Source organism: Mus musculus, chromosome 1, assembly GCF_000001635.26.
Source record: "Mus musculus strain C57BL/6J chromosome 1, GRCm38.p6 C57BL/6J".
NCBI lineage: Eukaryota > Metazoa > Chordata > Mammalia > Rodentia > Muridae > Mus > Mus musculus.
In genome coordinates this window covers 180051238-180076095 of record NC_000067.6, presented here as the reverse complement: position 1 = coordinate 180076095, position 24858 = coordinate 180051238, and the positions used below count along the sequence as shown (strand labels likewise).

The following is a 24858-nucleotide window of genomic DNA, read 5'->3' as shown; positions in this document are numbered from 1 at the left end:
CTAAGTGTCTGATATCCTAGGTCTTTGCATCATGTTAAGTGGGCCATTCTCCAAAATCCTCTATCACTAACAACAGAAAAATAAAACAAAAAACTCTTTTAAAAAACCTACTATTATATTTGACTTAAGCATCACAAAAAAACAAAAACAAAAACAAAAACAAAAACAAAAACAAAAACAAAAACAAAACCCCATGTGACTTGGTGATGCACATGTTTAATCCCAGCACTCAAGAGGCAGAGGCAGCGGCAGGCAGACTCTGAAACCTCTGTAGTTCCATGCTGACCCCTGTCAACCATGGAAGCCAAATCTGAATTTTCAACCTGAGGCTATAATAAGAAACCTGAGCATCTCGTTAAAGACAAGGATGATATTTTAAAAACAGAAAAATGACAACAACCCACCAGAAACTGGAAATAATAGAGATTCCCAGAATGTCAGTAAAGAACAAATTAGAAATTGACTTCTGTTCCATCTGGCAAGGACGAAGCATTGAAGTATTGGTGGGCATATGAACACAACAATGACCAGTACACAAGACACGCCTAAGGGTGCAGTGGTGTCACTCAGATCTTGGCAGCAGCCAATAGCTGTCTGATTAGACTTAAAGCCTGCTCAACAGGAGGTAAATCATGCCTGTCTCAACTGTAAGTAACATACATAGACAGAAAACCAAGACCATAGGAAAAAAAACTCAAAAACATTCTCTACCAACAGCATCTAATCAATATTTATAAAACAAATAATCTAGAATAGCAAGAACACACATTCATCCCAAGTGCCCAGGGAACACAGGTTAAGACAACTGTATCTTAGGCAGAAAACAAACTTCATTTCTCATAGAACAAACACCATAAGGAGGTATTACAAAACGGATTAGAGAATATAGAAGTTAATTCTTCAAACACTCAAAAAGCACTTCTCAATTCATGTCAAAGTAAAAAATTCTTAAAATTTGAGCAGAAATGAAAATACAACAAAGTTTTACATGGCACAATAAAATCAGTACTGGAAGAGAAATTTATAGCGCTCAACTCATGATGTGGTGCTTGTTGCCTGTCTGTGTCTATATGCATTCCTTTTCGTTAAACCTCCTGTTTACCTGCCATTCACATACACAACTTCCCAGACAAATTCTACCACTAGTGTAGTCATCTCTGTTCTCTCTAGGTGGCTGTGCCTTCTATATATTCTCTATGTATCACCTTCATGTACTTTCCCCATAGCCCCTCCTTCTGTAAGGCAATTACATATTTACTTTCCAGATCAAATTATGAAACCAGAACTAATTTTATTTGCCATTTCTCAGTGTCATATAATTCATAACCCATAACATCAACAAGACTCATAGACAGTAACCATTTGAAATTATACTAAATTAATGATGACCCTCAGAAAGTTACCTGCTACTTGTTTCCTTAGTTTTTCAATCTCTTCTTTCAGACTTTTAATTTCTAAATCTTTGCTTGCCGTTAGTGGACCATCAACAGTTGAATATTGCAGAGCTTGAACAGTCTGTGTTGACTCTGAAAATAAAACAAGAATTAAAGAATGAAAATCGGAGACTTGATTTAACTTTAGTAAGTGGTATCTGTCTAAAAACTTATCCATTTTTGTTTAGATTTTCCAATTTTGTGGAGTACAGACTTTTGAAGTAAGAGGTAATGATTCTTTGAATTTCCTCATTGTTTGTTGTTATGCCTCCCTTTTTATTTCTGATTTTGTTTATTTGGATACTATCTCTCTGTCTTTAAGCTAATTTGTCTAATGGTTTGTCTATCTTGTGGATTTTTCTCAAAGAACTAGCTCTTGGTTTTGTTCTTCGTTTCTAATCATTTGATTTCAGCCCTGACTTTGATTATTCCCTGCTGTCTACTCTTCTTTTTCTAGAGCTTTCAGATATACTTTTAAATTGCTGGTATGTGAACTCTAGTTTCTTTATGGAGGCACTCATTGCTATGAACTTTCCTCTTAGCACTGCCTTCACTGTGTCCCCAAAGTTTTCATTTGTAATGAAATGGAACAGGAATGGCTATTGCCTCCTTTTGTAAAAATAAAAATATACTAAATATTTTTGAAATATAAAACTAAGAACTTAAAAGAACTTGTTTGTTCAACCATTATTGTACTGTGAAAGCAAAGACCAAGTAAAATGAACCAGAGTGGAGTAAGATATTCTGAGATGAAAGGCTATCTCAGTGGTCTAACCTAGAGCTTTGTCCAAACTAACATTTTTAACATTTATTTGTTTCTTTGGGCGGGTGTTATACATGTGGGCGCACAGGCCATTCACCCATGTAGAGGACAGAAGACAGGTCTCCAACAGTCAGGTTTCTCCTTCTATCACATGAATTCTAAGGCTTACACTTGTGTTGTCAGGCCTTGCAACAGGTGCCCTTTCCTACTAGGTCATCTCAGTAGCCCCCAAAATTAAGGACTACTATGCTGGAAAAAGACAAAAAACAAAAACAGAATCCAGCCCTTCTGGACAATGTGGGGCAGGGATTAGAACACTGTTCAGAGGAGAACTCCTATCCTACTACTACATCTGCTGTAACTGCATCAAACTAGGAATGGTCTCCTCACCAAGATACTTATGAAAGTTGGAAATAGTAAGAAGAGGATGAAGAATGGAACAAGTCCCCTAAGTTACAAGTAAAGGAGAAATAGACCCTACCAAGCTCTACCTAGTCCCCCTTCACTTCTGACATTAGAGGTAGACTGACTTTAATAAAAATTGCAATCCAGCCTTGTTCAGGCTCAATTGCTAATTGCATAAAAATAGAAAAACATTTTCTGGGACAAAAATAATATTAACTCAACCATCTCTTATTGTCACTCATATTGGTCATATAGTACAAGTTACAAGGCATTTGGAAAGCAGGAGAACATGTCCAATTTAAAAACAAAACAACAGAGGCAGTAGCAAACTCCTCACAGTTTATACAAACACAAAGATCAACAGACACTCTAAATGAGGAACACAATACACACAAAAGAGAGAAACACAGGAAACAAAGACATCCTTACGTAAAGACAGCTAAAGCCTAAGAAGGAAAGCAGAGATAGAGGGAGCCATAAAAATGCCACTGGTCAGAGTGAGAAAGGAGGTGGTAAGAACAGTCCAGTGTTGACTGAGGGGTCCTGTGACATTGAGTAGACTAGGGAGAGATCAAAATCACTGTAAACAAAAAAGTGAAAAGTAAGAATCCTAAAATGTCCTTTAAAATCATCCCAGAGCATGAAGGAAACGACGTGCATGCAAGCCCTGATCATATACGATATTAAAAGTCACTTAAGTGTGAGGTGAGGATGAGAAGGGCCCTTTTTCCCTGACAGGCCCATCCTCCTGTCTCCAGAAGTATTCCACTCCATACATTCAGATGAACACATCCATACCTAAAGAAATCACATCACTGTGTGATTTTACATAAATGCCATCATACTCTGTTCTGCATATATTTCTACAACTTTACTTTTTACCATTTACAAGAAGATCCATTCTGAAAATAAAACAATCCTTTGTAATGCATCTCAGAACTCTGTAAGTTCAATTTAAACAAAGAAAACATTAAAATATTTACCTTGAAGTTTTCTAGTCAGTTCAAGCTTTTCCTGCTCAAGCCGCTTAATTCTCCTTTCATAAGCCTCAGTTGCTAAGTTATTGTCTAGAGTCCTCTGGACACTGACATCAAGGTCCAATGAGGTGGGGCCTGCTGTGACTCTTAAACAGCTCCGATCAGAAAGAACACTGAACGAAAAAAAAAAAAAGGAGGTTCATATTACAATAAAGTTTGAAGAATTTTAAACTTCTTCATACAAGACATAGATTTGAATATCTACAGTAAAACATCTAGAATCCCACAGAATGACTAAAAAAGTTTTCTGTGAGATTACCATAATGTGTAGAAATATTTTTAAATAAAACTTATATCACCAAATTATCTTTAAGTTTAAAATTCCATAAATTATAAAATGAGGATTTTAAACTAAAGGGTTATTAGTTTAAAACAATCTGACAAGTTTCCTGAAACAGTAGTCAAAACCATTAGCACATGTTCAATAATAGAATTTGAAATTCAAAACTTTAAGATGAGGTGCTTTTCTGACTGCATAGTAGAGTTCAGATGATGGACATTCATCAGGGAGTCACTCCTAGACAAAGAAGTATAGGCAACCAATAATAGCTGAGAGCAAGAGAATTAGTCTTTCTGAGAGATGGGCTACCTAATTGTTGATCTACTACCAGGTAGTCAGCCTGAATCACATGCACACAAGCAACATTGAATAGATTCAAAAGGTTTCTGTGTAAAACAATAATAATCAAGGAAAAAGAGGCCATTGATTTGTGAGGGAGTGGGGAGTTGGAAATGATCAGAGTTGGAGGAAGTGTTCATGGAAGGGATTGGGAAAAGGAAAGGAAAAGAAAGGGAAGGGAAGGGGATGTTGCGGATAGCCCTGGGGCTAATTATATTTGATGTTAATTCCGTTCTCCTGTGAGGGGCTGCAAACAAGGAATGAGTCAGCACTCAGGTGATTTTCTGTAAACCTGCTTCCTACCTTAATGTATAAAATAAAGGCTAGAGGCGGTAATTGGGCGGAGATAGAGGAGAACATAGAGTTGAAGGCTTTGGGAGAGAAGGGGAGAGAGGATGATGGAGGACAGAGGAGGAGGTGGTGGAAGGAAAGCAGAGCAGAAGCGAGTGGCCTGGAGAAACCGCAAGTTCTAAGGGGTCTCATAGAGGTGGAAGATGGTAGTGTAGTGGTAGAACTGCCCAATCTAGGCGCACAGCATGTATTCATATTAACTGAGTTGTTTTCATTGCTGGGGCTTATCTGGGTTGGAGATTTACCACAACAAAGGGAGGTAAGCAAAGCAAAGCGAAGCAAAGCGAAGAAAAGCAAAGGGCATAATAATATAATTGTATTTAAATTAAAAATTATAAATAGAATTCTTGCCAATAGTTTAAATTTTATCAATAATGACAGGAATAAAAGTACATAACATATTCTGCACATTAGAAAGCATTGGCTTCTAAAAGAGAAACTATGAAACAGGAGAGAGAGAAAGAAGTCCTAAGAAGGAGAAGATAGAAATGTAGATGGAGTAATCAAAACAGTGGTGCTTGCACAAGTAACTGAGGTAAGTCAAGGCAGTGTCAGGATGAAGACCACTGCGGAACAGAAGTCTGAGCATCCCAAGACACCCTTCAACGGAGGCCTGTGTAAGCGCCACACGGGAACAGCTGGGAAAGCCGCAGGGCATAGAGAGACGACCAAGTCAGTTGTTCAGGGCCTTATAAGAACCTTGGTTTGTAGTTAAGATACAAAGAAGCCAGAACTGCGGACAGATCTGGCCATCAACAGGAGTGGCAAAGGCGAAGACAGGCAGCCCAGGACCAGGACTAAGAAGGAATAGCTGCACTCAGCAACCCAGGAGCCCATGGTGATGCTGATGAATCAGTTTGCATGAGGTGCTGGGGGCACAACCTGAACTGAGTGGATTCAAGGAAGAATAACATTTTAAGAACAGACAGGGAAGAGAGGGGACTCTGGCTTATGGCAAGGAAAGCACTGGTACCAGGTATGAGGTCCAGAAGGGTTCTCTATTTTAAGATGGAAGAAGTAACTGTGTGTCTGGTAAGAGGGTTGGCAGGACGTAAGGATGTGGATAAAGGAGAAAGCTAATGACATAAAAGGAAACAATAGATTTAGCCACGCAGGAGGGGGTGGAAGGAACCAACCTAGCCAGGCATCACCATGGTCCATCCTTGAAGAGAGCTTGTGTGAGTCTAAGGGAAGACAGAAAACAGTGGCAGGAATGGGTGGCTGTGTCACAGCTGGGTCAACCTTCAGGGATGGAGAGGCAGAACTATCAACTGAGGACGAGGGTGACTACTGGGTACAGGGCAGGATGAAGTGTGAAATGGTTACCTTGCTACATACAGGGCAGAACAAAGCAGGGTGACTCAGTATGTATGTCAACAGTATACGGTACTTAAACCTCTGATCTCACTCAATTTGAAGTTAGCGTGGTTGTTAAGACCCTGTGTGCCCCAGCACATCAAACTGCTTAGATTTTTAAAAAGAATCTTCACTTCACAAGGAAAGCCCAGCAGCTGGAGGACAGCCAGAGAGACCGACATGGCACACACGAAGTGATTATAGTGATTCTCACGTGACTAGGAAGGGAGGGACCAGAGGACAGAAACGAGTGAAGAGTAGAAAGTGAGGTGAACAATGGCACGCGACAGAACAGAAGATTCATGATGTGCCCTGACCTGGCTCATCTATTCTCAACAGAGTCAACTCTTGAACCACATGTCCTTGTCTTTTCCTCCAAACAGTGGGTTCTCAAGTAGTTTGTTCTATTGATAATATCGAAATAGGCTTATCATTTATTTTCCGCATTTAAATTCAGCACTATGCCAGAACTACAACCACATATACCATTTTCAAGCTCAATTTACTTTTAAATAAATTACCCGATGGCCTAGTCGGTCATCAATGGGAGGATAGGCCCATGGTCCTGTGAAGGCTCTACGCCCCAAGTATAGGGGAATGCCAATGGGTGGGTTGGGGAACAGGGAGAGAAGCGAGGGGATAGGGGATTTTCGGAGGGGAAACTAGGGAAAGGGGATAACATTTGAAATGTAAATAAAGAAAATATCTAATAAAAAAAATAAAATACCCAAATTATACTGACTTTTGAAACTTACCAGCTACTAGTATATGTAAAACCAACAAATGGTAGATGATGGCCAGAAAATGCAGTATGTGTTGGTGGGGGCATTGTTTCCTAGAAAAAAATTAAAAGAATACCAATCTAGTAAGAAATCTATGAACTATTAATTTTAACTGTCAATGGGGATAAACAACTATTCAATTTAGACACAGTGATAAGTTTGGTAAATATGTACAATGATACAAAATACAGACTCTAAGCACTGCCACTGCAAAACTCTAACAAACAATATAAAAGTTAAGAATGAAATTATGGACATTATTTGTGTATTTTGTATCTGAAAATGTGTCTAGCTTTTTTTTTTTTTTTTTGAGAGACAAGACCTTACCATGTAGCCCAGATCTTCCTGTGTCTGCCTCTTCAGTGCTGAAATTGTACCCATGTTTCATCACACACAGTCTAGAAGCTAAATTTATTTGGAAAATCGGCATTGTAGAACTTCCGTGTTCCCTGATGGTGTGTGCAGAGCAGAGGGTGCCACTGAGCATGGGGGGGGGGGGGGGGCTCCTCTCATCTCACACTGACAGCAAACGCCCTTGCACACTCTATAAGCACTTTTGTGCTTTACGATAGTATCTCTGTATAAAATAGCTCCCAGAAGTGCTGTCTGATAACTGCATAGTTTTTTTAAATTTCAAGCAGGATCTTGCTGTATGTAGCTCAAGCTTGCCATGAATTCATAATCCTGTCCCATTACACTTCCAAGGGATAGGAGTATCGGTGTGTGAAACCACTGGCTGCCACCCAGTGTCATAAAGTCAAAGTAAACTCTGTTTAGGAGTTAGGAGTTAAGTTATGACACTGTTAGTCATGAGTTTAGTGTTAAGGAATCAAAGGTATATATTATTATATAAAGTATCTGTGAATAGAAGTACATATGAAAGAGTTTTATATTCAGTTGCTGAGAATGTAACCAGAAGATAACTTTCTGTTCCTTTAATTTCTGAGATTATAATTACATCCCTCCCTCTTCTTTCCTTTGCTCCCTGCAACCCCTCCCCTGTACCCCTCCACACTCCCTTCAAATTCATTAACCTTTATTTCCACACAGCAATGGTCAATGACAGCTAACCTGGTGTTCACCATAACTATAAAATACAGCTACATACGTTTATAAAATTATTATAAAATAATTAAAAACAACTGTATATCCACTGTATTTCCACATTCATTCCTACCAAGTTGTTTTTTAGTGGCAACGGTGTGTTGGGTTAGAGCTTTCCCAATCAACTTTGCCCCACCTAGCAGCAAGGTGTCAGGTTTTTGCTCCATGTAGTGAGTACCAACAAGCACGCGATGGGGTGGAAGGTGGAGGGTGAGGTATGGTCAAAACAGCTCAGCAGTTTTTCATGAATAAATGCTTCTTTATTTCCTTTGGTTGTATCAAGCTCTAAGTGTTTTTGCTTGTTTCCAGTTTTATGGCTGGTTTTAAGGGAAAGATTTGTCATCTCCACTTTGAAATCATGAAATATACTTTTTTTTTAACTTAAAGAATTGTTTATTTTATGTATGTGAGTACACTGTAGCTGTTTTCAGACACACCAGAAGAGAGTATCAGAATTCATTACAGCTGGTTGTGAGCCACCATGTGGTTGCTGGGAACTGAACTCAGGACCTCTGGAAGAGCAGCCAGTGCTCTTAAGCACTGAGCCATCTCTCCAGACCCAAAATGTATGTTTTAAAGCATCCAATCTTGTCTTCTTAGAAAACCCACTGGCACAATTATTTAAGGAACAGATCTCAATGTTGCTGTTGTTCATGGGTGACCATATTGAATTTACTCGTCTCTTCATTTTCTGATACATGACAAAATGAGCACTGGAAGTCATAAATACAATGTGACCGATAAAAGAAAATAGTCCTGGCATTAGACTAATGAATAAAAACGTTACTTTATAACAATACTTAAAAGAACCAGCAGGACAGGACATCTTCATAATGTCATACTCACAGAATTTTTTAAACAGTCGTCATCCACATCAAAATTTGACGTATCTGTCGGGCTACTAACTTCTGGGATGTAAGGTGCTTCACAATTCCGAATGTTATCCCAATCAATTCCACTGAAGAATGGATGCTTCTTAAAGTCTTCTATTCCATTTTGGCCAAGTCGATGTTCTCTACTACAAATGAGTCTTCGAATAAGATCTTTAGCATTTTCGGACACGTCTGTCACTTGGGCTGGAAACTGAAACCGCTCCTACACAGACAAAGATATACAGTGTGCAAATACAAATTAGCAGTTATCTTACAGAATGCGGTAGATTTACTTAAATGCATTTCCCTTAGAAAAGTGTCTACTAAGTGTTTGATGACTTAGCAGTGACACTGTAGGGAGACACAGGGATGATGGACGTAAATCCTTTTCCTAAGGGAACTTTTAATTCTCTAAGTTACTTCATGACAGAGGAACTACAAAGAGAGAAGGTCAGATGCTATATAGCAGCGGTTCACAATCTGTGAGTTGCAACCCCTTGAGGGGTCACATATCAGATACCCTGCATATCAGATATTTACATTACAATTCATAACAGTAGCAAAATTAGTTATGAAGTACCAACAAAATAACTTTATGGCTGAGAGTCACCACAACATGAGGAACTGAATTAAAGGGTTGCAGCGTTAGAAAGGTTGAGAACCACTGCTCTAGGCGTTAAGCTGCTGTTAAATCAGGTGGATCTGATTACAAATAGCAGAATTTAACTCAGTATTTCCTAAGAAGTAGATTACTGATAATGTTCAGATACAATATAAAATAACAAATAATCATTAAACAATTGAAAAATTAACATGTACCTGGCACTATTCAAAGTGATTTACTTATCTGACCCATTTGATTCTCTTAATAATCACACTGGGTGGGAACTGCTAGTATGACAGTCTTGTAGAAGAGGAAACTGCCATACAACTAATGACAGGAAAGGAACTTGAACTCTTTCTTCAGACCTGTGCTGTTCAGCAGTGTACACTCAAGTAACTTCCTTCTGAATGATACACATGCCATTTACACACTGCAAACTTCTCCCTAGCTTCCAGTTCTTCATAACTACTTACTGCACTACAGTTACAGCTCAGAAGAAGACACAAAGTCTCTAAAATTGATTAATATGTAGAAAAAAACTAATCATGTTTGCATCACCAGACCAAATTAAAAATTACAGGTTATCCTATTCTTCTGGTGGCATTCAGATTCCTAATGAGAACTTTTGTAACTGTTCACAATTTCTGAAACTGGACAGTTATTCTTCTTTTGTACTGTTTATTTTGTTTCACCTAGTTCCACATTACTTGAGTTTTATGATCTTGTTCCAGCTGTGTATATGGATTGCAGCCAGTGTTTTGTGATCATTAACACTGGAACAGATATCCTATATATACAGTTGTTCTAGATATCCCAACCAGGCTGACTTCTAAGCCTGACCTTGCTCCATTAAAAGTTCTAACCATAATTTTAACACTCAAGATGTACAGCTGTTAAAACAGGAAGTTACAACTTGTAGTTCTGTCAATACAATCTGAGGAGGGCCCATGAAGCTGCATTTATTAGAGTACTGATGGTTCATTTTGTACTTGCTAGATTGACAGAAGAATCACAACAAAACAAAACAAAACAATGATTGTGGTGTATGACTACAGCTGTGTGGAGGTGTGTGCATGCACACAAGTGCCATACTGCCCATGTGAAGGTCAGAGGACAACTCTGTGGAGTCAGTTCCCTCCTTCCATCTTTCTGTGCCGTTCAGGGATTGAGCTGAGGTCAGAAGTGGTGTACAGCAAAGGACTGTAGCTACAAAGTCGTCTTCTGATGCCAACAAATCTCACTTTTATCTCTCTTCACACACTCCACTCATTATTAGTGATACTGAGAATCTGTGTATGCATGCTTGTCATGACTGTACATACTATATAGTTAAAACTGACTAAAAAACTAACCACTTTTGAACTCTATTACTCAACTATATAGACATAGACCAAGTTTCTATTCAGGAGCACTTCTCAACAAAATATAGTAAAAAGTTAAAACTAATTATTTCATAGATTATGATTAAGAATGATTATCCCCTACTAATCAAAAAATATGAGTATTCATTGTTTTGAAAGAAGTATTGTGTCTTTACTATCATATTCCTTTAATTTACTATATGTATTTACTATTAAAATTATAAAAAAATAAATATACTAACTTTGTGATTCATAATTTTTCCATATGTCTCCACCAGAGACTCTGCATAGAATGGTGTTTCTCCGTAAAGCATCTCATACATACAGACCCCCAAGGACCACCAGTCACACTCTGGTCCATATCTGCCTTTTCCGTCTTCCATAGCCTGAAGGATTTCCGGAGAAATATAATCTGGAGTTCCAACTGCCACCGAGGACTGGACCTAATAAAGTTCAAATTTTTATTATTAAAAAATAAATTTTAATTAGAAAGAGGTACTTGAGATATACAGTATGTATGTAGGCGTATAATAAGACATTTTTATCATCTGTATTTAGTCTCCTGATTTTACAGAGTAATTTTATATGGCCTTTATATTAATAGTCTTCATTACTCACAATGTTATAGAACCTTTACTATAGTTGAATGCATATAGGGAAACAATATTATCTGAGTCATTAACAATAAAACGAATGTTTCACTTACAACATTATTATTATTTAATTTTGGTTTGGTTTGGTAATCAGAGTCAAGTTCTTGCTTATAGCTGAGGCCAGCCTCAGACTCACAATCCTCCTCACTTTGCTTCCCAAGTGCTGGGATTACAGCACTACTATATCAGCTTTCTTACTGTTTTTTAAAATTATTAACTATATAACTAATCAATCAAAACATGTATGTACGTGTGTGTGTATGTATGTATGTATGTATGTATTATAGTAGAACTAAAAACTTAGTTAGATATGAACAACTCATTCAGATGAACACTGGTAATAATTTGACATCTCTAAGTATGAGTCTAAGAAAACTGAAGATTGATTAGTTATTGTACATTAAGTGCTAAGTTGCACCAGGCATGGTGGTGCACACCTTAAATACTATTAAGTGCTAAGTTGCACCAGGCATGGTGGTGCACACCTTAAATACTATTAAGTTCTAAGTTGCACCAGGCATGGTGGTGCACACCTTAAATACTATTAAGTTCTAAGTTGCACCAGGCATGGTGGTGCACACCTTAAATACTATTAAGTTCTAAGTTGCACCAGGCATGGTGGTGCACACCTTAAATACTAGCACTGAGATGGATTTCTATGCTTTTGTGGCCAGCATGGTCTACAAGGCAAATTCCAGGCCAGCCAAGGATATTATACAAGAAAGACCTTTTCTCAGAAAACAAACAAACAAATGAAACCAAACAGAAAAAATAGACTTTAAAACAAAATTCTTAATTTTAAAATGTTGAAAATATAATTAAACAAGTTAACAGATAAAAATGAAAATGAATAAATTATCAACTGATTTTTAGCATCTGGAAGAACTAGCTACACTATTTTCCACAGTCACTACCCTGTCTTATACTCCTCCTAACAGTGTCCAGAGGCTCTAAATCATCTGTGGACAACACTTGCTGTTTCTGGGTGGCAGAGGATGCACTCACAGTGGGGTCACGGGTTCTGGACTTGCATCTCTCTAAAGAGAGGTTTTGCTGAGTGTCTTTCATGTTCTCATTCCCATTTGTAAGCCTGTGGGAAACTCCTCTTATTCTTCACTGGGACTGTTTTTCTGTTGCTGAGCTTGGAAGAAAGCTTCAGGAAAGACCAATATCTCACCCTGTGCCTCCCAAGGTAACCGTGGGCAGGTTAGTGTTACAGGTCAGGATGCATCTACACTCTGTAACTATTCGTCACATATTCTTAGCATGTAATCAGAGAAGTGATGGGCAGACACTGTTGCAGTTTTCTATACGCTATCTTCTCATTCTGCCCGCTGTGTCATCTCATATATACACACACGTTTTTGAGGACAATATAATTTACCATTACAGGGTAGAAGGGTTGTGATTCTATGTTATCCTCAAGACATTTGCCAAATCTAATCATAAATACTGTCCCATACTTTTTTTTTTGGTTTTGACATAGTTCTTTGGCAATTTAAATTAATTTCTATATGTGGCATAAAGTAAAATAAGTTGATTATATTGAATGGGAATGAAGTGAGAAAAATTATTAACTTACAGTTAAGTAAACTATAAATATTTTTTAAAATAACAAAAGAGAGGCATTAAAATATTTTAAATGAAATATGTTACCTTCCAAGAATAAAGAGAGTGAGAAAGCTAAACCTGAACTGCACAGTAGGAGGCAGGAGAGAAAAAGGGCAGACAACAAGCAAAACCTATATGAACAGCACACAGCGCTGGCCTGAGTCACAAGACCCAAGAGTGGATTAAATCACCTGTTAAAGGACAAAGATTTAACACTGGGAAAGAAATAAAACAAAATGAATAAATGAGAGAAAAATCAGTTAAATAATTTACTTAAACAAGATAAGACATAGTGGAAGCACACATTTGAAAGTGATGGGATAAAAAGATGAATTGCACATAAATTAAGCAAAAGAAAGTTAAACAGTAATAGAAATATTAGCCTAACTATTAAAATTATTTTAATTCGTCAGTTTAATTGAAAAGAAACCATACTGGGAAAAGTAGTATTTCACCAGATAGTAAGGCACAAAGGAGATGTGTAAAGTACTGACCATATAAAGGAAGAATTAACAAATCTACCATATTAAGGATTTTTAAATAATTGATAACAAGGAAAACCCTTAATAATATAAAATACAAATGCAAACTCAGTTTTATATTATGGATTTGTATAGAACCCTGGTATTAAAAATTAAGAGAAAATGTCATCTCTTTAAACAAATATGGAATACATAAAAAGTTGTCTGTTATAAAATTATAAAGTAAGCCAGGCATGGTGGCACACGCCTTTAATCCCAGCACTTGGGAGACAGAGGCAGGCAGATTTCTGAGTGCAAGGCCATCCTGGTCTCTACAGAGTGAGTTCCAGGACTGTCAGGGCTATACAGAAAAACCCTGTCTCAAAAAAAAAAAAACCAAAACAAAGCTGAAAATTGTCCCTCAGAACAAGTATATAATTAGAAAAACAGTACAAATGAAGGTGGAGTTATGTTTTCTTTTTCTATATGAAACTTACCTTATTTATCATTCTAAAAACTTAGGAACATTTCAAGTAAAATAGTAGGCATCAGCCAAAAAAGAAGATACAAGACTCTTAAAAGTGCCATTCTCAAGCTAAGTACTTATTGCAAGCAGATAAAATAACTCGATGAACAAGCCTTATCACGTGCAGGAATAGCCAAAGCTTTGTAGAAGGAGGTGGAACACATACAGGTGCATGGCTGGGCAGACAGTCAGTGCAAGCAGGGCTCTCTAGAACATAGAAGACATGGAAAAGGAAATATCTGAGTAGAATAATTCATAATTTATGTTTATTTACCGTTCCATCTTCCATCAGCTTCAGACAAGAACCAAAATCTGCTAAACGAATATGTCCATTCATATCCATCAATATATTGTCAGGTTTGATGTCTCTGAAAAAAATAAATACATTTAAGTTTTAGTTGGAAAATAATTAGATAATTTTACATGAAAAACTTGAACTACCTTTTAAAAAATATTCTAAGGGAGACAATTGAATATTTGACTTCAAGGCCAGCCTGGTCTACAGAGTGAGTTCCAGGATAGCTAGGTTCTACACAGAGAAACCTGTTTCAAACCCCTCGCCTCCTGCAAAAAAAAAAAAAAAAAAAAAAAAAAAAAAAAAAAAGACTTTAAGAGGCTGGAGACATGGCTCAGTCAGTGGCTGTTCTTTCAGAGATCCCAAGCCTAAATAGGCTAAGATGTGTGTGATTTTGAGTGTTGTGGTTGTTTTATTGTTCCACTGTGACAGAGGGCAAGCTACAGGTTTTCCTGGTTACTGGCTGAAGGAGATGCTGATTTGGGGAAAAGTTTTGTTTTGTGTTTTTGGAAAAGGAGATTAAGGTATTTACACCTTCCAGAGTTCTATGGATCAGATTTGATAGAGGGAGACGCCCTGAGAACTAGATTCCAGAGAACCAAACAAAAAGGTTATCTTGATGAGACTAAAATTTTGTTTTGAGATTTCTATATTACAGCGTATACAGCCTTGGTGAATTTGAATTTCATCATCAGACATGCTGAACTGACCTGCCTGAACTCCTGATGTCTTGGTTTTTCATCTGGATCCAGTCAGGACACAGACATCAGAGACTAATACAATCATTGGTGTGGCCTTCTTAAGGCCAACCAACTCCCCCATTTCCCCACCTTTCCCCCGCCCTTCAAAAATATCTCAACACCCATACTCAGCTTGAAGAAGTTATGAAGAGTCATTGTCCCAGTTCCCCAAGCTTTGGGGCTGAGAGTGGTTATTATAGGTTGTCTTTGATACTAAAAATTTTGAAGTACAGGGTTTGGAGCCAGTCCTCCTGTTGCTGTTTTTATAAGCAGGTCTGAGATGTTTAAGCCTGTGAGTTAAGGGCCAAATAGGAAATTCATGGCTCTGAGTTTATTGTTACGGTGTTTTCAGTTATTTTAATTAGAAATGGCTTGAGAGTAGTTAACAGAGAACAGTATAGATTACTTCACATAGATAGTTGGTTTTAAAAATGTCAGAAGTCTACAGAATGTGATGTTTAGTGATTATTTAGTCACTTGTTGTTGAGACCAGTCTGCTCCTGACAACTTTCCCTGTCTTGGATTCAAAGAAGAAAGTGAGCATCTTTGAGTTACTCCAGTTGTGGCAAAACAGCCACTAGGCAAGAATTGCCTCATTTCATCTACAGACATAATACTGTCCCAAGAAAGTACAATTACAGGTTAGGACATCTTGATTCTGCCGAGACAGTAGGCTAGTCCTTAATATTCCTGTTTCTCTAAGTCTGTCAGATGACCCTGGCCAGTAGGCTGAAGACGGATGCTCCAACTGCTGAAGTAAGGGACTGTCCAGGTGATCAGCGATCTCTATGTATTGGCTACGTTTTGGAAGCTGTGTTAACCTCTCTATATATTTTCAGTTAATATCAGTCATTCTTGGATTTCTGATGGGGTTGAATAACTGCATAGTCTCCTAGCCAACCCAGGCTTTTTACTGTGAGAGGAACAGATTTGAGAGGATGGTGTTCAGATGGCATTCAATCTAAAGCCAAGACACGGCCAGGTACAGAACTATAATCTTTTAAGTAAGGATAGATGACAGGAGTTCTGTTTAATTAACAAAGATGATGGAATGGGTGTTAGGTCTCATGTACCTTATAAATTACAAAATAATAATAGTTATGTTCAGTTATATCTGAGATAAAATAGTCTTTTAATTAGACAGAAGGGGGGGGATGTTGTGGATAACCCTAGGGCTAATTATAGTTGATGTTAATTCCATTCTCCTGTGAGTGGCTGAGAACAAGGAATGGGTGAGCACTCAGGTGATTTCCTGTAAACCTGCTTCCCACCTTAATTTGTAAAATAAAGGAGAGCTGATGATTGGGCAGTTAAAAGGGAAGGTGAAGAGGAGGGCAAGGAGAGAGAAGGAGGAGAAAATGAAAGAGGGAGAGGATGCAGAGGAGGAAGACGAAGAAAAGCGGAGCAGAAGCACATGGCCTGGAGAAACCGCAAGTTCTAAGGGGTCTCATAGATGTGGGAGATGGTAGTGTAGTGGTAGAACTGCCCAATCTAGGCGCACAGCATATAATCATAATAACTGAGTGGTGTTTTCATTGCTGGGGCATATTTGGGAGGAGATTTACGCAACAAATGGAGTACTGCTATTAAAAACAATGAATTCATGAAATTCTTAGGCAAATGGATGGTTCTGGAGGACATCATCCTTAGTGAGGTAACCCAATCACACAAGAAACACACATAGATGTACATATATGCACATATATGTGTGTATACATACACACACATAGATGTACATATATGTGTGTATAGTAAATAAATAAATCTTTTAAAAATACTCTAAGAAAAATATGTTTTAAGGGTTCCATCCTAGCTGTGATTCATATTAAAGCTTTCTAAAGCATTTATTGTTTCAGTAATTCCATGATAAAAAAAAAAAGTACTCTGATAATTTTCATTCTAGAAATACTTTTGGGAATGAAAGCACTCTCTATTGAGAGGATGGTCACACAGGCATGTCACTGCACACTGTCACTGTATACTGTAATGTCCTGCACTTTTATCACATGGGCCTCAATTTAAAAATGCAGAGGAAAGTAAGAGCCCCTACAGACACGACAATGGAGCCTGTGGAGAGGACTGCATTATAAATTTCATTTCTTTAAACATTCTTAGCTTACCCACATAACTTCTGTTTCTACTAGAATGTATTACAGTCGTTTTGATCTTTTCTAATAAAATGTATATTTTATCCACTTCTCAAATTACAATGTAGCTGATAAAATCAGAAATCTCTATGGTGTGTTTGTAGTTCCATTTCTAATACTGTTCCCTTGCATCATTATTATTTTTGCTATTGTTGTTTGGTTGGTTTACACTCTGAGGCAGACCTTCACTCTGAAGCCTATGATAACCTCAGACTGTGTAACATAGACTGGTTGGAACTCCTGGCAATTCTCTTGCTGCAAACTCGAGTGTGCTGAAATTATAGGTGTGAACTACCATATCCAGCTACTCCGTGTTTTATAAGATTACCATATAATATCTAAGTGCTTGATATTCAACCTACTACCCAGGTGGGTGCAATCATTACCCTGTATACAGAGAAGGAAGCTAAACCACACTGAGTTTATACTAAAGGCCACTGTCAGGATTTACAGCCAGGCAGTCTACCTCCAGATTCCATATTCTAAACTATTTATTAACATTCAAACTAGGGATCTGTCTTTAATGATAATGTACCAGTGATTAAACTAGTGGTTTTTAATAAAGTATTTTGGTTTTTATTCATTTTTAATATACTAATATTTGCCTATTAATCTTTCATTCACGTAACTTCATCTTACCTTTTTCTTCTCTATAATTAAAGCTAATTTTGCTTTCTTTCCCAGCTTCCTGAGCTAGAGACTTAATTCATTTTTCACCTCATTCCTCTTCAATTATTTTCATTTAAGATTGGAGATTTTCTGATATAAAACACTTTTATTTTCTCTTCACTATAAATATTTAATTTCCATTGTGATCTCTGTGAGGCACAGCTTACAAATAGAGTTTCAAGCTAAGTGCCTGTTTTCTCAGCACTATGGAGAATCAGAAGTTTAAGGTTGATCTGGGCTACAGGAGAAAAAGAATAATCACTAAACAAGGCTTCCCCTGGTGTCTCATAAAGGAAATTGTCTCAATTCATAAATCACTATCCACCTTTAGGGTCTCCATCAAAATTGTCATTTTAAACCAAGTGCTACTGGTTAGTTGGATAACACGTATCTCTCTCCTACCCAGAAAGCATGGAAATGGAGGCCCTTAGCGAATCTACTTTCCTTCCCATTGGGTCTGTAGCACCCAGTACAGTGTGCTATGCACAACAGTTGCTACGCTAATAATTTCATAAATTCATAAAATCAACAATGTCACCATCTGGACATCTCAGCATTTGAGATGATTCTTACAATGATAATAAGTAGCACTTTCCTTCCAGTAGCTAAAATCAAAGCCTGGAACTGTATGGGACAGAATCACTTCTTATGAATGAAACAATTTTAATAAGACTTAGTGACTTTATATAACTGTATCATTCTATCTGCCAGAATCTTTTTATATCCCTATGCTGGGAAAGTATGTTACTTCCACTTTTCCTACTAATGACAACACTGGAAAAGACACTCCTATACAACAACCTTCATAAAGAAAAGATTGTAATCAATGTTTTCATAATGTAAATGAGTCACATTCCAGATTATTTCCTTCTGATTAATTCATAAGTGATTTGGATAAAAATAGATGTGAGTTCGAGGCCAGCCTGGTCTACAGAGTGAGTTCCAGGACAGTCAGGGCTACACAGAGAAACTCTGTCTCGAAAAACCCAAAATAAATAAATAAATAATAGATGTATAGGCGTACATCAAGCTTTTGAGGAAAATAAACAAATGAACATATCATTGCTAGGAAAAAATATAGTTACAAAATCTCAACTTAGTCAACAGTGGAAAAGTGCATAGTTTCTCATTCTTTAACAATTACAGGGAGTATCAATCACTTTAACCTTTGTCAATCTCATAAGTAAAACAAAGTACTTATTCCTTTGATTTACTTGTGCCATTAAATATTTTATTCATACTTGTACATTACTGATGTCGCATCTTTTATTAATTTATTTATATCTATCAATTAACCTATCACTTCTAGATTAAAGTTTTTAACTGTCCTATGGTTTGAAAACACAGATACATTCCTTTTGATTGCAACTTCATAATAAATTATTTCCCTATTTGCCAGTGGCTAGCGGAGCATCCAGCGTCCCAGGGACAGCAGCAGAGAAGGGGTACAGAGTCAGCAGCTGCTCGGCCAAAAGCTGCTTACTTCTGGCAATTTAACTTTCTGTTTAACTCTTTGCTATTCTGTGGCCAGGACCGACTGGCTTCAGGCAATTTAACTCCTGCTAACAATAGCAAGGGATTAAGAAAAAAGGCTAGGACTTCAAGTACAATGTTGAAAAGGTAGGGAGAGAGTGGACAGCCTTGTCTAGTCCCTGATTTTAGTGGGATTGCTTCCAGCTTCTCACCATTTACTCTGATGTTGGCTACTGGTTTGCTGTAGATTGCTTTTATCATGTTGAGGTATGGGCCTTGAATTCCTGATCTTTCCAAGACTTTTATCATGAATGTGTGTTGGATTTTGTCAAATGCTTTCTCAGCATCTAACAAAATGATCATGTGATTTTTGTCTTTGAGTTTGTTTATATAATCGATTACGTTGATGGATTTCCATATATTAAACCATCCCTGTATCCCTGGAATGAAACCTACTTGGTCAGGATGGATGATTGTTTTGATGTGTTCTTGGATTCGGTTAGCGAGAATTTTATTGAGTATTTTTGCATCGATATTCATAAGGGAAATTGGTCTGAAGTTCTCTATCTTTGTTGGGTCTTTCTGTGATTTAGGTATCAGAATAATTGTGGCTTCATAGAATGAGTTGGGTAGAGTACCTTCTGCTTCTATTTTGTGGAATAGTTTGTGAAGAACTGGAATTAGATCTTTACTGCCATACCCGGGGATCCATCCCATAATCAGCCTCCAAACGCTGACACCATTGCATACACTAGCAAGATTTTGCTGAAAGGACCCTGATATAGCTGTCTCTTGTGAGACTATGCCAGGGCCTAGCAAATACAGAAGTGGATGCTCACAGTCAGCTATTGGATGGAACACAGGGCCCCCAATGGAGGAGCTAGAGAAAGTACCCAAGGAGATGAGGGGATCTGCAACCCTATAGGTAGAACAACAATATGAACTAACCAGTAACATCCCCCCCCCCCCCAGAGCTTGTGTCTCTAGCTGAAAATGTATCAGAAGATAGCCTAGTCGGCCATCAGTGGACAGAGAGGCCCATTGGTCGTGCAAACTTTATATGCCTCAGTATAGGGGAACACCAGGGCCAAGAAGTGGGAGTGGGTGGGTGGGGGAGGGTGGGGAGGACTTTTGGGATAGCATTGGAAATGTAAATGAAATAAATACCTAATTTTTAAAAAAAAGAAGAAAAAAAATCATCAAAAAAAACCCCTCAATTTCTGATCAGGTTAATTTAGTTAAGCTTGCATTAGGTGTCCTTCAGTAGAAGTCACACACTTGATTCTACCTTTCATAATTTTCTGTCCAAATGAAAAAATAAACATTTTAGAAACAAGCTTAAAAAAAAAAAGAAAAAAGAAAAAAGGCATAGTTATCTGGGCTCTTTTCTCTCTGGCTCAAGGGCCCTTTGGATGGCCAGGCTAGCTCACTTGCATGCGCACGCACTCTCTCTCTCTCTGCCCAGCCACCTGTCACATCAATTTCATAAGTACACATGCATAGTTATATTCATACACATATATCTACATTCATATGTATGCATATACATATAGACAGAATATGTATATGTATGTATGCATGTATGTGTGTGTATGTACATTTGGTAAATGGAGTGGGAGATCCAGAACCCACACTATTTCTTCTCCCTGGCAATTTATACCTTCTTAGAGAAAAGTTCTTTTTAAAATTATCTCACAGATAAAATGTTACATAAAAAGGGAGTTACAGAAGGATGCTCAATTAGTTCAAAACTATGTTTCATTCTATAAGCTCATTATTAAGTTCAAAGCAACAGTTTCACATAGCCTTTATCATAGTGCACACCTGTGACTTCATCCTTGGACCTGACCTAGAATGAATGTTTTTCCTTGATCACAAATCTGTCCCAAGCCTATGTCTCTTCTTAGTGTAATTGTGAAAGCTCGTTGTATTCCTGATTATGCAAGCTTCACTTACTGTTCTATGAGGAGGGGCACATCCTGTTCTTGATTCTAACTTCATTATATCTTTCTGGCAAAACAACCAAAACCATCTCCTTAAACTTTCTTCCTAAAATTATTTGAATTCTATAAAGTCATTAATTCATCTAAATAGCATTAATTCATAAAAGCTCATCTTCATATTAATCTGTAGGAAATTTGCCCAATAGGGTGGACTAAAGCCCAGGTATCATTAGCTATGTAATAGTGGCAGGGAAGGCACATCAATAGTGAGAAGCAATCCTGGGACAAAATCTCTGGGGATGTGCCTCTCCAGAGTGCACCCATCACAGTCATGTAAAACAGTGGGCCATCTCCAGGAAATTCACTTGCTTGCCATAGCCTTTATGGCTTCTGCCATCTGTTTCTCAGTAAATAAATCATCTCTATTTTCCTCTATTCTTTGTTAGTTTATTTTTTTAACCCCAGAAACAATGTCTAGAGTAAAGGGCAGATGAGGCTGACCATTTTGCTATAAATCTTTGAACTAAGCAGCTTTACATAAAACCCTGGTTTCCTCCAGGAGAAAAGGAAGTGATATCACTGATGCAGCTCTGTAGTCTGGGACATCAGGTCTACTTCATTAATTTTGAGAGTTAATTTTTCTTTCAAAAAGAGCTACAAATTCCAGTTTTTCCTACTTAGTGTGATCTCTAACCTCAGAGTATTAGGCCAATTATTTACAAAGTTTTTTTAAAATCAGTAACTCCTATTAAGCAAAAAAAAAAAAAAACCATTGGGTTTAAAAAGTAGAGCACTGGGCCGGGTGTGGTGGCGCACGCCTTTAATCCCAGCACTTGGGAGGCAGAGGCAGGAGGATTTCTGAGTTCGAGGCCAGCCTGGTCTACAAAGTGAGTTCGAGGACAGCCAGGGCTACACAGAGAAACCCTGTCTGGGGTGGGGTGGGGGTGGGGGTGGGGGGTGGAGAAGTAGAGCATTATGTTAAGGCTACTCCAGACCAATAGGCTAGACTTGACTCTCCCAGAACAGCATTACTTAAAACAGAGCAAAGTTAGTATTTATAAAGGTACACTTTTTTTTATGCCTTTTGTGTTTTGAGTCTGCCTGGATTTCATCATTATCTTTCAAGCCTCAGGCTTTCTTCTTGTACTTTACATCATACTAGTGCTAGAGCCTTGTCCTTCTGGCTTAATCATTTGCTATATCCAGTGGACTTTTTACCCTCCTCCTTTCCCATTTCATTCTTTTGCCTGTTCCTTTATTGAAAACTCATTTTAGGATAAAATTACTATTTTATATATCTCTATCATCAGTCTCTATGTCTCTTTGTCTGTTTATCTGTTCGCCTATCTATCTCTCTATGATCATCATATCATTTGTCTATCAATCATGTATATAACATCTATCTCAACTTCATCTCAAGCCATCTAGGACTTTCACACTAAAGTGATTTTGTACCTCAGCTCTTTATTTTAAAAAATGTTTCTTTTTTTTTCTTTTCAGGACATTTTTTATTGGATATTTTCTTTATATACATTTCAAATGTTTTTCCTTTTCCAATTTGGAAAACCCCTATCTCATCCCTCCTACTCCTGCCTCAATGAGGGTACTCCCGAATACACAAACTCCTGTCCTCAGGCCCTGGTATTCCCCTACACTGGGGCATCAAACACCTCAGGCCCAAGGGCCTCTCCTCCCACTGAAGTCCAACAAGGCCATCCTCTGCCACATATGTGACCAGTGCCATGGGTTTCCCCATGTGTATTCTTTGGTTGGTGGACCAGTCTCCAGGAGCTCTTAGGGGGTGAGGGGTGGCCTGTTGACACTGTTGCTGCCTCCATGGGGCTGCAAACACCCTCAGCTCCTTCAGTCCCTTCTCCACCTCCTCCATAGGGAACCCCAGAGCTCTGTCCAATGGTTGGCTGCAAGCATCCACCTCTGTACTTGTCAGGCTCTGGCAGAGCCACTCAGGAGACAGCCATATCAGGCTTCCATCAGCAAGCACTTCATGGCATCCACAATAATGTATATGGGATGGATCCCTAGTGGGGCAGTCTCTGGATGGCTTTTCCTTCAGACTCTGCTCCACACTTTGTCCTCATATTTCCTCCAAATATTTCCTCATATTTGTTCACCCTTCTAAAAAGCACTTAAGCATCCACATTTTGGTCTTCCTTCTTCTTAGGCTTCATATGGTCTGTGAATTCAATCTTGGGTATTCTAAACATTTGGGCTAATATCCACTTATCAGTGAGTACATACTGTGAGTGTTCCTTTGTGACTGAGTCACCTCACTTAAGATGATATTCTCAAGTTCCATCCATTTACCTCCAAATTTCATGAAGTCATTTTTTTTTAAACAGCTGAGTAGTATTCCATTCTGTAAATGTACCACATTTTCTGTACCCTCTGTTGAGGAACATCTGGGTTCTTTACAGCTTCGGGCTATTATAAATATGGCTGCTATGAACATACTGGAGCATGAGTACTTACTACATGTTGGAGGATCTTCTGGGTATATGCCCAGGAGTGATATAGCTGGGTCCTCAGGTAGTACTATGTCCAATTTTCTGAGCAACCACCAGACATATTTCCAGAGTGGTTGTACCAGCTTAAAATCCCACCAGCAGTGGAGGAGTGTTCCTCTTTCTCCACATCCTCTCCAGCATCTGCTGTCACTTAAGTTTTTGATCTTAGCCATTCTGACTGGTGTGGGGTGGAATCTCAGGGTTATTTTGATTTGCATTTCCCTGATGACTAAGGATGTTGAACATTTCTTTAGGTGTTTCTCAGTCATTCAAGTTTCCTCAGTTGAAAATTCTTTGTTGAGCTCTATACCCCATTTTTTAATAGGGTTATTTGGTTCTCTGGAGTCTAACTTCTTGAGTTCTTTGTATATACGGAATATTAGCTCTCAATTGGATGTAGGATTGGTAAAGATCTTTTCCTAATCTGTTGGTTGCCTTTTTGTCGTACTGACAGTGTCCTTTGCCTTACAGAAGCTTTGTAATTTTATGAGGTCCCATTTGTCAATTCTTGATCTTAGAGCATAAGCCATAGGTATTCTCTTCAGAATTTTTCCCCTGTGCCATGTGTTCGAGACTTTTCCCCACTTTCTCTTCTATTAGATTCTGTGTGTCTGGTTTTATGTGGAGGTATTTGATCCCCCTGGACTTGAGCTTTGTACAGGGAGAAAAGAATGGATAAATTTGCATTCTTCTACATGCTGACTGCCAGTTGAACCAGCACCATTTGTTGAAAATGCTGTCTTTTTAGCTTCTTTGTCAAAGATTAAGTGACCACAGGTGTATGGGTTCATTTCTGGGTCTTCAATTCTATTCCATTCATCTACCTGTCACTGTACCAATACCATGCAGTTTTTATCACTAATGCTTTGTAGTATAGCTTGAGGTCAGGGATGGTGATTCTCCAGTTATTTTATTTGTTGAGAATAGTTTCACTATCCTAGGCTTTTTGTTATTACAAATAAATTTGAGAATTGCTCTTTCTAACACTATGAAGAACTGAGTTGGCATTTTGATGGGGATTGCATTGAATCTGTAGATTGCTTTCGGCAAGATAGCCATTTCTCTATATTAAGCCTGCCAATCCATGAGCATTGGAGATCTTTCCATCTTCTGAGGTCTTATTTAATT

General features: G+C 38.0%; 1 protein-coding gene across 31 annotated transcripts in view; it reads right to left on the bottom strand.

The window, feature by feature from the left end:
- Cdc42bpa (CDC42 binding protein kinase alpha) overlaps positions 1-24858 on the bottom strand; it is a 205528-nt gene that overhangs the window by 89511 nt on the left and 91159 nt on the right. For 30 of the 31 annotated variants that reach the window (XR_001784122.2, XR_001784125.2, XR_001784127.2 and 27 more), the window contains 6 exons: positions 14213-14306; positions 10930-11130; positions 8697-8945; positions 6720-6799; positions 3585-3751; positions 1404-1526 (listed from right to left, as the gene is read on the bottom strand). Coding sequence is in view for 27 of the 31 variants with exons in the window: in XM_017320119.2 (XP_017175608.1) it covers positions 1404-1526; positions 3585-3751; positions 6720-6799; positions 8697-8945; positions 10930-11130; positions 14213-14306 (914 nt within the window). In the remaining 4 variants the exon portion in view is untranslated. Of the gene's footprint in view, positions 1-1403; positions 1527-3584; positions 3752-6719; positions 6800-8696; positions 8946-10929; positions 11922-11969; positions 14174-14212; positions 14307-24858 lie in introns of those variants that run through there. The other variant, XM_017320148.1, reaches the window with a different exon arrangement.